We start from the raw sequence: 16,656 nt of genomic DNA on the forward strand, positions 1-16,656 counted from the left end.
CTTGGGTTTCCTTGAGGACTGCAGTGGAAGCACTCTGGGAATGCACATAGGTTTATCCCTTGATGTGTAGATTCATGTTAAACAGACTGCCCCAGCTGCACGTTAACCCAGCCCCAGAGGGGCCTGGAGCACGGGAGGGGCCGGAGGGCCGGCAGCGGCCACGCTGTGCCCCAGGCCTTGGCAGCCCCATCCCCACAGACTGAGGCAGGCAGGGAGCAGCTCTCACTCTTTATTAAGTTTATCTGCAGCTACACAAGGCTCCAGGGTGGGAGCAGGGGACTCGTCCCCCTCCTGCCCAGGCTGCCCCGGACGAGGGACCAGGACATGTGTTGGTGCTCCTGGCCCAGGGCTCTCTGTTGGATTGCTCCCAGAACAGCTGGGGGGCCCCAGGCAATGAGGGGCTGCTGCTGGGCACCCCTGCCCTGGCAGCACCTCTGGGTTTGGGCTGGTCTAGGTCCTTCAGGTGCCCCTGGAGGCAGTTGTGGGGCAGTTTCCATGCTGGGTGCTGGTGTTGGTCGGTGTCACCGTCAGACCACGAGCAAAGGTAACTCAGCAGGAGCTCCCAGGACGGGCCCCTTGGCGCTTGGTGCACACAGAGAGGAGGCTGAACGGGCACAGCTGAGCCAGTGAGATACAACAGAGCATGGACAAGGCCCTTGGCCTCTCCTCTGGGCACTCAGAGCTGTCACTCGCCCCTCAAGGCTGGAGAAGCTGAACCAAAGGGGACCCAAGTGGTTGTAGCTGGTTATAGAGGCATAAATAGGAAAAGAATCCAGACTTCCTGAATTCCAGGCACTGCTCTAATGCCAAAGAGCAAATTTAAATATTTAAAATAACCAAACCTTCCTCAGCTGTTTGGGGCCAATTGGGGTCTGACAGTGCTGGTGTCAAGCACTCAGCCCTGGTCAAAGCCAGGCCCCCATTACAAATAAGGAAGGGATTAGGAAGAAGGATCTGTCTTCTTAAATAAAGAAATAAAATTTAGAAAGCATTAAGAATTACATTAACCCTCTGCTAGTTATTAATATTTACACCAATTAAAATTAGTTGATGTCACTGGACTTGCATCACCCTGGCTATGCAAAGTATGCCCAGAGGAAGACCCCAGCACACAGACAGATGAGCAGGTTGATGTTGAGGATGTGTTTCACCAGCGGCTTCTCCTCCAGGGAAGCCACGGGCAGGGGCTCAGGTTTGGGTGCTGCTGTGCTCTCGGTGCTCTCCTGCCTGCGCTCCATCCCACAGAGCCACAGGAAGGTGCTCATCAGCTTCGAGCTCCCTTTGGCCTCAGTTGCACCTGAAAAGAGAGTCAGGAGTGAGGGATGAATCTCATCAACAAAGCAAATCCCAGGAATGTCCTGTGTGCTCCTGTTCAAAGGGTTTTGATGCAGAAATGCACCAGTGGTGTCTTAAGTGAACACTCTCACTACACTGAGCTGTAGGGACCCCTTCAGTCATCACCTTTTGGGGCTGCAGTACCTGAGCTCAGATTCTGCTGTTCCCAACAGTTTAAGCTGTGGGAACAGTAAACCAAACCTCAAAACTGAGCTGTGGCAGCCTCCCTGGGCAGGGCCCTGCTGTAGGCCAGGGGGGTTTTCTCCATGCCATACACATGTAAACTGAATTTGCCCAGCTCTGGTATGGGTGGGACACAGGACTAAGTGCTGGGAAGGCAATGCTTGTGCACAGCAAACTCAAGACTTCCCAGCAGCGGGAGAGCTGTGCCCTAACTCATTAACTTACAACAGCTTTTATAGATCAAAGAAACACTCAGCAAAAGCTGCAATGTTACATAAACAGGGTCCCAAGCCTGGCAAAAACAGGGGATTCAAATCATCACTGGAGAATGCAGTGGGTCGCTGCATATGGTTGTACCTAATACCGACAAGTACAAGTTTTAAAAAATGCAAATCCTCCTTCACTGATCTGTCAAGAGCTCGGCCCAGGGCTCTGGGTTCTCCCTGCTGCTAGAGCCGATCAGAAAACACCGCTGAAAAACAGAAATGGAATTTCATCAACATAACTGTGGTTTTCCTCCACCCTCCCCTTCTCCAACCAGTTCTCCTGGCAGCAGGTGCCACAGCACTGGTCGCTGATGTGGGATAACGGGCATGGCTCTGTATCCCATCCAGCTCCTTGGTTTCAAGCTTAAGTAATGCCATCAAAAGATGGGAAAGAGACTAAACTCCTGCTTAGGTAAAATGTCAGGTAAAGCCTTTCTCCACCTGGAGGAGACTGAGGTCAGACCTCATCGGGGTCTGCAGCTTCCCCCCGAGGGGCAGCGGAGGGGCAGCTCCAATCTCTGCTCTGTGTGAGCAGTGTCAGGACCCGAGGGAAGGGCTGGAGCCATGTCAGGGAGGTTTAGGTTGGATATCAGGAAAAGGTTCTTTCCCCAGAGGGTGGTGGGGCACTGCCCAGGCTCCCCAGGGCAGTGGGCACAGCACCAAGGCTGCCAGAGCTCCAGGAACGTTTGGACAATGCTCTGAGAGACAGGGTGGGATTGCTGGGGTGTCCTGTGCGAGGCCAGGAGTTGGACTGGTTGATGCTGATGGGTCCCTTCCAACTCAGGATATTCTGTGATTCTCTAATTCTACGATTCTTTCAGCACACCCTGAAGCTACGGAATTCCAGAGGAAGGAGTTTTAACGTCTCTCTCGTCTTCAAAGCCTCTACAGAACGCCAGGGGTTGTTGGGTGTGGGGTTACTGAGCACGACGTTGGAGCACTTACATTTCTTCTCCTCTGCACTACTGCCAGAGGCAATGTTTAGCTCAAGCTGGAGAGCGGGGCGCTCGGCGTCGCTGGGGCAGGGGCTGACTGCCAGGTCTTGCTTGAGCGGTGGGTCCCCTCGCGTGAACCAGGTGAGCCGACTTATCTGATGGCATGAAGAGGGGTGTTAAAGAAACTGCTGTCACGGCTCAAAGGAGCCTCAGGGCTGCCTGCAGGGAGAACACGTGGCAGGGCTGAAATCTGCCCTCCTGCTCTGAGGGGAACAGCCGAGCCCGGCTGCACTGCGGGTGACGGTCACCGTCAGAGGGGGTTTGGAACAGCACAGCTCCACCTCAGGAGGATGAGTCTTCACTCTGTACTGAGGGGACACTTCTCTGTGGGCCCATCCCTGGGTGCAGGCTGAGAGAGAGTCAAGAAGGAGCAAAAAGAATGGAAATTGTGGCCAGGGAGGAACGGCTCAAAGAACCGGGGTTGTTGAGAAGAGATGACAGGTAGGAGGTAGGATTGTTTTCTTCAAATATCTAAAAGACTCATTAAAGAGGGATGTTCTCAGCAGTAGTGTGGATAGAGAGGGATGAACACAACATGAAGCTGGAAAGATTCACGTTGGAGATGAGGAAAAATTGCTACAGGGAGGGCAGGTGAGCTCTGGACTGATCACACACCTCTGGGGCATCTCCCTCTCTGGGGATTTCTGAGTTCACCAGGACTTTTGGGTTGGTCCTGTCTTGAAGCAAGAGGATGTGCTGCTGTATGATCCCTCCAGCTCCCCTGCCCCTCCTTATGTTTCTCTCTAGCCTCAGTGCATCTACTGAAAACAGTCAAACTGGCACAAACCTGGTTCAGAGGAGTTGTGCTCTGGGCCCTGGGTTTCTCTTTCCTGCGAGTAAAAATGGTTCCTCACTAAGTTAGTAAGAGAGTTGGTAAAGATGACCCAGAAGCTGGAATTTCTTGGAAAATAGAGGGAAAAAGGCTAATTTGTCATGCATTAAACACACATGCTTGAAAAACAGCTCTTGGTAGCCTCTACTGTTGAGCAGTTTCCAGGGTGGGATTTATGGGACCCAAATGAGAGGCGGCAGCAGAGGTGCCAGAGCAGAGCAGGGGCTGCTGCTACAAGTGTGGTCATAAATAAAGGACGAATGGAAACTTCCATCTCCAGGTTATTTCTCCCCACATTATTCCCACGGGTGGAACGTGGGGCATCCTGGCAACCACCCAAGCAAAGCAAGCGGAGGGGTGACGCACCATTTCGGGGGCGGGGGGCGCGGTGGCCACGCTGACGAGCAGCACGGTGAGCGTGGAGACGGCCGCCAGCACCATGGAGAAGTACAGGTAGTGCATGTACTTCACCACGCCGGGCCGGGCGTCGGCCTCGCCGCACCGGGGCTCGGGGAAGATGAAGTCCAGCACCAGCCGAACGACGCCCAGCAGCAGCCCCACCACCAGCCCCCAGAAGGCGCCCTGCAAAGGAAGGGAGTTCTGTGCTGGAGCAAAGAGCAGCACCCGCCCTGGACCCGGGGCTGGCCAGGCTCCAGGGGAGAAGTTACCTTCTCGTTGGCTCTTCTCCAGAAGCAGCCCAGGATAAACACCATGGCCACGGGCGGCTGCAGGTAGGAGCTGATGGACTGGATGTAAATGAAGAGCTGCCCGCCCTGGCCAGCCTGCACCAAGGGGATCCACAGGATGGAGATCACAGTGAGCAGCAGCACAAAGACCCTGGGCAAGACAAGGATGCCTTTACTGTGGGCATCTTTACTGTGGGATGTTCTTTTCCCGCTGTTCAGCGTGCAAGACTCTGACTGAGCTGCCTCACAACCATAACTCATAACTCTCTCTGGTCCTCCCCCAGCCTGGGCAGGGTGAAGGTGTTCCCTCAGCAGGCTGTGCCAAGGTGTGTCTCTAACACGTCCCAGTTGTCCGTACCTGCCGACGATCATGAGCTCCCACTCGGAGCAACGCGGACGGAAGTGTTTCCAGAGGTCCATGGTGAAAATGGTGCTGGCACTATTAAAGATGGAAGTCAGGGAGGACATGAGAGCTGCTATCATCACTGACATCATCAGGCCCCTGAGTCCTGGAAACAGAAGGAGAAGTAGAGCTGCCCTGAGGGACCCCCAGTAGCTCCACTGCAGGGTGACCTTGAGGTCTTCTGTGAGCTAGAACAGACTTTTAAAATTTTAAGATAACAGTGATAGGGAAGTTTTAGCCCTTGATTCTCATTGTTAAACATCTGTGCTTTATCTCTTATCCAGATTTGACTGAATGAGACTCTGAATAGGGCATCATCTCCCATCTCTCCTGTTTCCTGCTGCCCTTTGCCACTGTCTCACCAAACCCAACACAAACCCCACTGAAATGAGTTTCAGGGTATTTTCCTCTCTGTACTTCTCTCACTCAACCTGTGGTTGGAGTGTACAGAACCCACCAGTGCCAGCACCAGCTCTTACCTACAGGCAGAAGCTCCAACACCAGCTTGGGATAAGCGATATCGGAACAGCCAGACGGGTTGCCACAGATTTTTTGGCAATTTTCCGGATCTGCACAAGCCACCAGATCTGAAATAAGCAGTGGGGAGTGAGAGGCAGCACTCCCCAGCCACAGTAAACCATGTGTCTAAACAAGTTACTCTGCTGAGTGTTGTAAACTGCTTTTTAAGGAAAATGCTGGAGAGCTTGGGAAGCTTCCAGCAAACGGCAGAGGACCATCTCAGCACAGAGATGTCTGGGGCTGCTGTAGCAGGATCTGCATTCTCCAGTTTGTAACTGGAAGAAAAATTTTTCATACATTGGGCATTTGATGCATTGGAACCTCTCAACTTATTCAGTAAAGTTGCTCCAGCTCTGTGGAGGAGGCAGAGCCAGAGAGAGGGAACAGATCTCTCCCTCAGCACTTACCTGGGAAGAGAACCCTGCTGATCATGCCTGGCATTACCATCATAAAGAGGGGCAAAATCTTCAAGTAGGAGGTCATCAAGGAGCCTCCTTTGGCATGGGAGAGATTTTTGGCAGCAAGGGACCTCTGAACAATGACCTAGGAATGAAGAAATGGGTTTGGTTGGCTGCCAGCAGCGAGGAGCTGGCTGGGATGGAGCGATCCCGACTTTGATCTGCACTGAGCTGTGGCAGTCCCAGACGGGTGATCACGGCTTGGCTGTGGCTTTATGGTTGTTTTGGATCCTGAGCACCTCACAGGAACACAGACCTGAAAGGCACTGCTTGTGCCATCCCAGCTGAGCCTGGCAGGACACTGTGCTGCAGAACCTCATCCCCAGCTGACCACACAGAATTTTCTATTCTTCCTGCACTGGGGAATTCCCTGACCTATACAGACAAGCCTGGCCAAGGGAGCAGCAGGATAGAGTCTGAAATGAGCAGAGTGAGTTAAATAAAAGAGCAAGAAAACACAACAGCAACATCAGAAAGTGACCTAGGGCTTCATCTTCCTGGCTCTGGTGGTGTCACTAGGAGGGATGGGAGACAGACCCCTGGAAAGCTGAGAAGGGGAATTCACAGGTGGTTTGCAAGGAGTGAAAGGTTCAAGTTAAAAAACAAACCAACCAAAAAAATCTTTGTAGACTGAGGTGGACTCACAAACATATTCTCATCCCTTTTTATGTTGAGATGACTCCCAACATTCGGTTGTGCATATCAAGTTTTGCATTTTTAGTATTGAAGCAACCAGATTTTACTAAATTCCCATAAGAAATAGTAAATCAGTCCAGGTGATGTTGCAACTCCAAGGTTTGTAATCAGCTTCAAACAACCAACAGCATTTTCTTGAAACCAAGAAAAGAAACAAGCAGTGACCCACCTGGTCTGTGCACCAGTACCACAGGGATGGGATGGTCATTCCCACCAGAACTCCTGGCCAGGGAAGGTCAGAGTGAACAGGGTCTCTGAAGATGTGAAAAGCATCTTCTCTGGGCAAGCCACAGCTGCTGTTCTCCTTGTGGGTGCTGGGAATGGCATTGAAGTATTTTGTCTGCAAACCTTCCAGGCCACCGACTTCAATAAAGCCTAAAACGGGTCATGAGAAGCTGTTATTGCATCTTCCCAGGTCAGAACTCTGATTTCAGTGTCTGGTTGGCTGTGGGTAATGTTACACAAGTGGTCATCCAGTCCAACCCCCTGCCATGGGCAGGGACACCTTCCACTGTCCCAGGTTGCTCCAGACCCTGTCCAACCTCACCTGAGGCACTTCCAGGGATGGGGCAGCCACAGCTTCTCTGGGCAACCTGTGCCAGGGCCTCCCCACCCCCACAGGGAGGGATTTCTTCCTATTATTTAACTTGGTAAAGCTTTTATCATATTTTTAGTGAATAACCCCCAGGGAAACACTCACTGAAGACCATGAGAGTCACGGCCCCGATGAGCATGATGAGGGTCTGCAGAGCATCGGTGTAGATCACGGCTGCCAGGCCACCTGGGGGAGCAGAGAGGCACCACACTGGGGTCAACTGGGTTTGTTCTGTTGGAGCAGCTCACACTTTGCAGAAGTTCTTGCCCAGCAGCACAAGCTGAGCCCCCAGCCTGGCCGGGGGGTTCTCGCTCTGCTGAGGGGCAGTTTGGCCAAAGACACTTTGGCTGGAATTTCCAGTGGTTTGAATCATCATGAGTCACCATTTGGTCACTAAACACCGAAGTCCAGTAGAAATAATTCTACGGGAAATACATGGAAAAGCTCCAAAACAAAGCCCAGGCTGCAAAAGGAGGAGAAGAAAGAAAGGGGGGGTGATTTTTCATCACTGGGGGTGGGCACTGGGAAAGCAATAACCTTTCTTTGTTTGGGATCTCTGCTTGCTCCGTGCGTGGCTGTTTTCCATTTGGCCACTCGTAAGCCCTGAAAGGGCATCCAAGACTGGAGTCTTTCCGCATTACACGGCTCATTGTCCTGTAAATCCCTCACACCTCCAGAGAGCCCGAGAAAACAGATCCTGCAAATGCCTGGACTGGAGCAGAGCTGCTTCTTAAAGCAGAGTTGACATGCTCCCACCTAGGGTGGCAGGTGAGGGAGGTTCACTTACTCTCACCTGGCAATTTTTTCTAAAAAGGGGAGTTTTTGATTGGTCCCCCCCCCAATATCCATATTCATGGCAGAACCAGGCTGTAGGGGATGCAGGACTCCTACCCCAAGGACACAGTGCATGTCATGAATCACAGAATCCTGGAATGGTTTGGGTTGAAAGGGACCTTAAAAATCATCTTGTTCCACTCCCTGCCACGGGCAGGGACACCTTCCACTGTCCCATGTTGCTCCAAGCCCCGTCCAGCCTGGCCTGGGACACTGGCAGGGTGTCTCCCTCCCCGGGCAGGCTGTGTGGTGGGGAGCCCTGGACGTACCCGACACGGTGTAGATGGCAGTGATGGCCAACAGCCCCGCCACGGCGATGTACAGGTCCCAGTGCAGGGCCTGCTGGATGAACAGGGCCCCAGCGTACATGTCCACCTGCAGCAAAGGACAGTGGCACAGCTGCAGCCATGGCATTACCAGGCCCTTCAAAGAGTGGACATTTAGCTGGCCAAGCCATCTCCTGTGCTGGGCCCAGCCTGGCTTGGAGCTGCTCGTGGCCCCCCGGCTCCCCTGGGCACTGCCCCTGCAGCCCCAGCCCCTGCCACCCTGCCCTCCACCAGCAGGGCCAGGCACAGGCACTCTTCAGCCAGTTCACTGTTATTGCTGGTCACAGGGGTGACAGTGAGGGGAGGATGGGGCTGTCACTGGAAGGGGAGAGTGCACAGCTCTCTGTGAGAAAGGCATTTGGGTGGGGTGAGCTTATCTCTTCCCCTGAGCACCAGTGAGCAGGGGGGGAGCTGGGCTGGGCTGGGCTGGGGGGGAACTGGGGCACCTGCTGCAAACTCCCCAGGCACCTCAGCACCCATCTGTGGATTCCTCCCTGCTGCCATGGGGACAGGGAGGTCACCAGGAAAAGTGTCCTCGGGGCTGGGCCCAGCCCTGACCAACCAGCTCTGCAGCTACGTGAAAATGCTGCGGTTTGGGAGAGTTTAGGACAGGCAAACTGCCAACCACAGGAGGACAGACAGGTGTAAAATCATCCTGAACACAGGAATTGTATTATCAGACATTCCATCAAATAGTCAATCTTATCTAGAGGAGAACCTGAGCCTTCCTCCAGCCACCCAACCTGGCCTTGGATACTCCCAGGGATGGGGCAGCCACAGCTTCTCTGGGCAACCTGTGCCAGGGCCTCCCCACCCTCACAGGGAAGAATTGCTTCCCAGGATTTAATCTAAACCTACATCCTTTTAATTTAAAGCCACTTCCCTTTGTCGAAAGTTTCAGGGGGGGCAGAGGGAGGGTCACACACCATGTCCCACTGTGGCCCCTCTGTGCAGGAGAAGCCCCAGCAGGATCTATTTTCACGGATCCGTGCCCTGCTGGGCTGTTAATGAACAGCCACCAAGGTGTTGTGCAAGAGTTGATTCAGTTATGTATTCAAACAGGTGCAATAAATCACTGAACACTTTTCTCCTAACCCTGGACCAGTTCCTACATCATTCTCCATCCTAAAAAACAGCACCTGGTGTCTGCACAGGCAATAAATGGGCAAAAGGGGAAAAACTGGGTGAGCAAAATCTAACAACAACCTCATCCACAGTCACAGCTCCACCTTTCTAGGAACTATTGTTCAGGACTGTGGAGGAGCAAGGATCAGAATGGGAATGGTTTCAGGCACTCAGGTGCTTAATGGGCAAAAAAAGAAATTGTTCTTTTTTGAGTCAGTTCTCAAAACAACTACAGTCTCTCTTCCTTGGGCATTTTGATAATAAACCCTTCCCTGCTCACCCAGGGAAATGCCACTGGTTGAATTTCTCAGCCTCCCTGCTCAGCCCACACTTCCAAAGTGAATTAAATTCAAGCCATTTCCCTTTTTTTCTACTTACTGATATTTTGGTGAAGATGTAGATGAACAAGTAGAGAATTGCCAGGAACACCTGAATCCTTTTGCCTCCGAAACGTTTCCTCAAGTACTCGGGCATGGTAGTGACCTGTGGAGAGACACAGCTCAGGGGAGGGACGTGGTTGTTCCCAGAGCTGCCAAGGGCTCACCCAGGGAGCCATGTGGGTGTTGGCACTGGTAGGAGACCAGAAGGGCCCTGAGAGCTGCCCTGGGTTGGTATTTGGCTCTCAATTGCTGACTTAGGCCAGCACAGCAGCTTAGCAAGCACTGGCTTTGCTGTGATGTCTGGCACAGGGCTCACTATAAACCAGGATACAGGGGCATCCATCCACCTCCTCAGGAGATGGAGCAACTCTACCCATTGCCAGGGGCTACAGAGCAGTCTGACCCCCCACTCCCACCATGCTGGCCCCAGGGAGCAGCTCTGCTGCCCATTAGCCTGGACAGTGGAGCAGCCACTGGAGCAGCCACAGGAGCAGCCACAGGAGCAGCCACTGGAGCAGCCACAGGAGCATCCAGGTGCCCCACAGCTCCGTCCAGGAGCCACAGGCAGAGCAGGAGAGGTGCAGCCCGAGGCACACCGGTGGTACAGATGAACAGCAGAGGGACACAACACCCCCCGACCTACCCCCGATGCGATGTAGATGGGCAGGAACAGCCAGGCCAGCACCAGGACACAGAACATCCCCTGCAAACAAGGGAAAGGGAAGTCGGAGAGGCAGATCCAGGCTCTGATCCCGTGGATCAGCAGGGACACAGGGACTCATCTCCCCCACAGTTGGTGACTTCAGGCTGGGGCAGCAGGATCTGGAATGCCAGAGGTGCCAGGGCTGTGCCCTGCTGTGGTGACTCGTTGGGGCCCCCCTGTCCAGCACGGGGAGGGCTCTCCAGCCCTGTGCACACTCACGTTCCACTCGTAGGCTGTTGCAGCAATTCCCGAGGCAGCTCCTGACCCAGCCAGGCCGATGAAGTGGCCACTTCCAACATTGCTGGCGAACAGGGATGCACCCACCTGGAGAAACACAGAAAATGAAGTCTGGCCCTGGCACAGGGCGTTGTTCTCAGCCTGGTGAGAGCACAGTGTTGCTGTTCCCCCACTCATGACCATGCATCAGCTCCACTTCCCCAGTCTCAAATGCGGGGGAAGAAGCCAGCGTGTAACTGGGTCCAAAACATGGGAGTGATGTTTATTTATTTACTTCTGTTTGGACAAACAAGCTCTGCTTGGGCAGAGGTGCTGGTCAGAGTGGCTGCAGCCCAGGGGCACAGGCAGAGTGACCACACAGATACTCACAGGCCACCAGGCCATCTGTCCTCCAGCCAGGAAATAGCCTTTGACGGTGCTGCGCTGCGTCTTCCACATGGACTGGGGAGCAGAAAACAGGGACAAGGATTCAGCCATTGTTTGGGGGCTGCTCAGGGCATCACCCAGAGATTTCCCCACAGGACACTGAACTGTCATCAGATGGGAGAGAAGGGTTTCCTGAAGGACAGTTGCTGCTGGGAAACCCTGGGGGAGGAGGGATGGGACCAAGCAGTGCCCTGAGCCACGCACAAACTTTTCCATCATCTCAGCATCCTGATTGAATGTTTTCTGTGATAAGCGAAATGAGTCCCTCCAGATCAGAAAGGAAGGCAAATACTTTTGGGCAAGAACTCTGGAATCCTCAGGTACTGGGTGCAGCCAGGAGGAATGCTTGACATGGTATGTATGACCCATGGACTCCTCTGCCTCAGACAGATTCATGCAATACCCTGAGAGCGATGCACTGCGTGTGAGGGGAGCAGCTATTCATCTCTGCCTCCTGACAGCCAGGTTGTGCTCTTGCTGTTACAAAAACCATGCCAAAGGATGTCCTTCTGCCTTAATTATACACAGACAGCATTTTTAATTTGTGGAATCTGCTGTCGGGACCCCTGTGGACAAGCACAGGTGATTTATAGCACAGCAATTCCTTCCTGGATGAACAAAACATTATTATTAGCAATGCTGTGTACTCAGACAGCCTCTTCCTCACAAGGGTTCTCAAAACCTTGGCAAACAGAGGGCTGACCAGCTCTCCAGTGGAGCAGTCAGGACACTTCCCCAGGCCAAGGTCAGGGGAACAACCTGTAAACTCCCTCTTTGCACTTGTTCAGTTGAATCCAGCGAAGTGAAGCCTGACTCCAGCCAGAGTAAAATAATTTGAGGCCAATCCAGCCATGTTTTTCAGCATAACAAGGCACACGGGAAGGTTTTAACAGTGTTTGCTTACCCACAGCCCGACTGCGAGGACGAAGAGGAAGTAGAGCACGAGGACAGCGATGTCGACGGGCTCCAGCGTCTGCTGGGGGAACGCGTCCCACGAGGGGGTCACAGGGGCCGGGGGGACACTGGTGGGCTCCATGGCTTCTCGGGCAGGCTGAGCACTCCTTGGTCCTGGTGCATAAACCTGTTAAAGAACAGGTGACATGCTTAGAGGAGGATGTGGCAGCCCAGGGAATGTGGTGACTGTTCCTTCAGGAATTCAGGGTTCTCAGCTCTGGCTCCAGCTGCTCGTGCCGGAGCTGTGGGGAAGGATCTTGTCTTCACCCTTTCTGTGATGTGGAGATGCTGCCAGCAGTCAGGACAGCATGACTTGGTGGGATTTCTTATGCAATTTTCTAACTGAGGAGAAACAGGTGCATAAGAGAGAAGGTAGAAATAGCTGAAATATGTGGAGGAAAGGAGCGGGATGTGGCAGAGCTGGTGATGAGAGCTTGAGGGTCCCAATGCTGCAGGGCTGCAGGACTGGCCTCAGGGAGCAGCTGCTGCCAGATCTGTGGCTGTGGAGAGCCATCGGTGTGAAGCTGTTGGTGACAAGCCATGGGAGGTGAAGAAGGCACATGAGCTGCTCCAGCAGTTTCCTCCTCCCCTCAGCTCGGCTCAGCCACACTTTGAGAGCAGGACAGGAGGTGAGTGGCATCCAGGGCCACCTCAGACAGCCCCTGGCTCGGCAGTGGCTGCTGTTGGTCCCCAGAGAACCCTCAGTGCAACACAGAGCAGGTTTGGGATCGTTCCTCTTACCCTGCTGAGCCAAGGAGATGGTTCCTCCAAAGAGGAGCAGGACCAGCACTCACCAGCCCTGGCACTGCCCTGGTGTCACCGGGACGGCCGTGCCGGGTGTCTGCTGGTCCCTGCCCTGCACAGCTGGCCGTGTCCTTAGGCCTCTCTTGCACTTGCAAGGAGACACTTATAAGCCTACCCCCTGCAAAAAGCTGAAGAAGGTGGGGCGAGGGGTGGCCTGCAGCAGCCCGGGGCACTCGGCACGGGAGATGGGACGAGCAGCCAAACGAGTTCTGCCTCTGAGCCCAGACCAGGACCTGTCCCACAGCCACGTGTGTCACAACTGCCGCCGGCTTCAGCCGGTGCTGAGGTGCAGGGCCTTGCAGCACCTTGGCAGAGCCTTTTCTGTGCCTTATAAACCCCCTGGATCCCACTCCCTTGGGAGCTTCTGCCTGGCAAGGATGCAGAGCACTGATGACCAGATCAGTGCTATCTTATCAGAGCCAATGTGTCTTGGCTGCTGCCGAGTTTTTACTGGCATGCTTATCCTCTAACTAGGAAAAGAAAAACAGGGTTTGGTATGTCAGCCTGGGGAAGTTGCTAACCCCACTCTGACACCTCCCACTTTCCCTCTGATACTGCTGTTTCGGGAGGCCATAGGATGACAGAATCATGGAAAGGACCCACAAGGGTCATCCTCTGGGTTGCACTGGAGGGGCAAGCAGTGCTGCAGCTACACACGCTCGCTCACACTCAGGATTCAACCACACGGGTGGGCAGGGTTGTGTCTGCTCCCTCCGAGACACGTGCAGAGCAGGACAGAGCTCTGCAGGCATGCTGTGCCTGTCAGTAAACATGGAGAGGTGGGATGCGCTGCAGGGGAGGTTCCCAGAGCTGAGCACAGGTGCCTGTTAAGCTCCTGGTGCACTCCCGAGCCAGCACGCAGGCTGGTGGTAGGGAAACAGCAGAGGCGGCTGCTCTGGTTCCAGGTCCCAACTCTGCCACGGCCCAGTGGAAATTTTGCCCGTTTTGTGAATTCAGCTCACAGCCTGCTCTCCCTCGGTGCCTGGCACAGGCGGCGGCGCTTTCCTCGCCAGAGATTGTGAGGAGGGAACATCCGTGGCATTGAAATGAAGCCGCTGAAGCTGCCCTTTATCAACGGTGCCGGGGGGACGCAGCCCACGTGGCTCTCGAGGAACCCGTCGGCGCCGTGGCGCTCTAAACGCCTCCTCAACAGGTTTTTTAAAGCGTTCCCAGGTCCATCCACCTCCTACAGACACCACTGCTCACCCAGGCCGAGAGCAGCCCAGCGCCAGCCCCGAACCCGACCGGAGCTCCCCCACTCGAGGTAGAAGCCGAAAGGAAACTTACTGTGCTCAGCTGGGTCTTATTCTGCTCCCCGCGCCGGGCACCACCAGGGCTCTGCCAACTGACAGGCAGCTTAAATATTGCCAGAGAATCGGGGTTTGCCAGCGGAGCTGTTAACAGGGTCACAAGGAACGAGAAGGAATATTTATAGTCAAAGTTAAACTAATTGACCGAAGTTACTCTTTTGGTCTCCCGTGGCTCTGGTGAGAAGTGTATTATTTTCACTATCAGGGCTCCCGGGTCAAACTCCACAGAGTGCCATTCTCTTAAGCAATCTGTGCAGCTACAGAAGGGACAGAGAACAATAAAAAATCCGTGCTGATGTTCTCTGGAGCTGACAGCCCGTGGCACAGGGAGGAGCTGACCGCTGGTCCTGTCCCTGTGTTTGTGCCTGAGCCTTACAAAGAGCAGGATCCATCCCAGCTGGGATTTGTAACACACTGCTGAGGCTGTAGGTTAATCCCAGAATCAAATCCCCCTCTGGGCCAGGCTGGAGATTTGTCTTCAGCATCATCTGTTTGAAGATCCTGACAAACCACTGGGGCCAAAACACACAGAGAGTGATGCTGAAGAGGGACCTCGCAGCACAGAGAGACCATGGCAGGAGGCAGCTCACAAACCCCTGGATTGGGTGTGTGGAGCCCCAGGCAGCACTGCTGAGAAGCCCCTTGCTGGGCAGGTAAACCCTGGGCTGGGAGGGCAGATGGAGCACGAGCACTGTCCTCACACAAACTTATTCCATGTCCCAACAGTGGAGTTACCAACAGGAATTTTAATGTAGGTGCCCCCCTAAGGGCATGTTTTAACCTGAGAGTGGCAGGGTTAGATGGAATATTGGGAAGAAATTCTTCCCTGTGAGGGAGGTGAGGCCCTGGCACAGGTTGCCCAGAGAAACTGTGGCTTCTCCATCCCTGGAAGTGTCCAAGGCCAGGTTGGACAGGGCTTGGAGCAGCCTGGGCTAGTGGAAGGTGTCCCTGCCCATGGCAGGGGGTTGAACTGGATGATCTTCAAAGTCCCTTCCAACCCAAACCATTTTGGGATTCGATGATTCCATGAAAAACTCAGTATCTGTGTTTTATCTCATGTTTCCCACTCACAGTTCTGATGAACGTAACAAGGCCTTTGAACCCTGCCATTGGGAATATTTGGAAACCCCAGATTTTCCTAAATCGTGTTAGAACCAGGTGGATCCTCAAGGGCTGCAAATGCTGCCTCCCAGTCTGTGCCACTTTTTCCTGACCTCCAGCCCTTCCAGCCTGAAGTTGAGGTCTCTGTTTGTCTCTTTGGCATTTTTCTTGGCACCTGGAAAATAATTAGAGATTGAGGCCATTCAAACTATTATCCAGATACTTGGAGGGAGGGTTCAAATGTGGTTCCACTTTGCCAGGGAGGTGCCAGCCTGGAATCCCAGCTGTGATCCTCTTTTCACCGTGACTTACTCTAGCTTATCATTTCCTCTTTGAGGTCTTTTTCACCTTTCTTGCGGGAAAGAGTGAAAAGCCTTAAATAATCCCCTGTTTGGGATTTCCAGGGTCACTGTTTGCCGGTCTGTGCCAGGGGAGGGCAGTGGCAGCCCTGGAGCAGGAGCAGCCCCGGCTGCACTCCCGGCCCCGGCTGCTGCCCAAGTTGTTATTTCCTTTCCAAGGACAGGCTTTCCTGTGAGGATGATCCCGTGACAGGGCTGACGCAGGAATTCTGTTCAGGCTGGGCTGAGGCTCCAAGGAGAGTGCCTGGCCAGTGCCAGGGCCAGGGAGGAATTACCTCATGTCTGCAGTTACCAAACCCAGCAATGGGAGCGTGCAGGGAATGATGAGGCTGTTGTGTGGGACACAGAGCCGTGGGGGCTCTGGGACATCACTCTGGGGGTGGTTTGTGGGCTCAGCCCGGGCAGTGGGAGGTGTGACAGCCACACTGGGCAGCTCAGGCTCCTGGGGCTGCAGCAGAGCCAGGTGGGATCAGCCAGGAGGGCTGAGGAAACATCAGGAGGGCTTTGAGCACTTCAAAGAGAATCAAAGGATGGTTCAGGCTGGAAGGGACCATGGGAGGTCACCTAATCCAACCTCCCTGCTCCCCTGGAGCATGTCACTCAGGATTGCGTGCGGATGGGAAGGAGATGCACGTGCTCAGCAGGGGCTATTTTGGATAACTCTGCACAGAGCCATGTTCCAGCCTCTGGGGAGCACCCAGGGATCGAGCAGGCTGCTGTAAACCAGCTAATCTACAACCAGGACATCTGATATGGAGCTGCTCCCTATCTATCTGCTGTTAGTGTCAGGGGAGATAAATGGCTCCTGGGACATAAACTCAACCTCAGCCAAGAATTCCTTTTGAGAGGGAAACAACTCACTGGCTCATATGCTCATTAAATGTTTTCTTCTGAAGGCTGGAGGAAAAAATCCATACTATTTTAAGAATTTGCTGCTCATATTGATCACACCAGCCTGGATGCTGAGGTCCTTCAGGCAGTGATTCTGCCCCAGCCCAGGCAGGTGAGACCCTGTGTCTCTCTTCTGCAGGTGTAAAGGGCCAACATTAACAAGTGCAGTTGCACAAGTGCCAGATGCAGAATTCCTCACACCATCACGGCAGCGATTTTGGACAGAAGACAGAGGCCC

General features: G+C 53.8%; 1 protein-coding gene across 6 annotated transcripts; it reads right to left on the reverse strand.

Annotated features, from left to right (window-relative positions):
- Positions 1 to 40: 40 nt before the first annotated feature.
- On the reverse strand, positions 41 to 14,242 carry SLC5A11 (solute carrier family 5 member 11). Of its 6 annotated transcripts, XM_051801590.1 has the most exons (17): positions 14,045 to 14,242; positions 11,904 to 12,080; positions 10,943 to 11,014; positions 10,556 to 10,660; positions 10,277 to 10,336; positions 9,632 to 9,736; positions 8,072 to 8,177; positions 7,074 to 7,154; positions 6,543 to 6,748; positions 5,627 to 5,762; positions 5,180 to 5,287; positions 4,656 to 4,806; positions 4,280 to 4,448; positions 3,978 to 4,193; positions 3,567 to 3,609; positions 2,730 to 2,874; positions 1,151 to 1,297 (listed from the first exon to the last, which is right to left on the reverse strand). In XM_051801590.1, the coding sequence occupies exons 2-16, from the start codon at positions 12,033 to 12,035 to the stop codon at positions 2,771 to 2,773; spliced, it is 1,794 nt and encodes a 597-aa protein (XP_051657550.1). In that variant the 5' UTR covers positions 12,036 to 12,080; positions 14,045 to 14,242; the 3' UTR covers positions 1,151 to 1,297; positions 2,730 to 2,770. The 6 variants fall into 6 exon arrangements, 5 of the variants coding, with proteins under 5 accessions (XP_051657187.1, XP_051657254.1, XP_051657350.1 ...); XM_051801227.1 differs by lacking the exon at positions 3,567 to 3,609 and having other exon boundaries at positions 41 to 1,297; XM_051801294.1 differs by lacking the exons at positions 3,567 to 3,609; positions 14,045 to 14,242 and adding an exon at positions 13,964 to 13,996 and having other exon boundaries at positions 41 to 1,297.
- Between the last annotated feature and the right edge of the window lie 2,414 nt (positions 14,243 to 16,656).

The sequence above is a fragment of the Manacus candei genome, unplaced genomic scaffold (genome assembly GCF_025592945.1).
Source record: "Manacus candei isolate 608988 ecotype Guabito, Panama unplaced genomic scaffold, ASM2559294v1 h1tg000002l, whole genome shotgun sequence".
NCBI classification, from domain to species: domain Eukaryota; kingdom Metazoa; phylum Chordata; class Aves; order Passeriformes; family Pipridae; genus Manacus; species Manacus candei.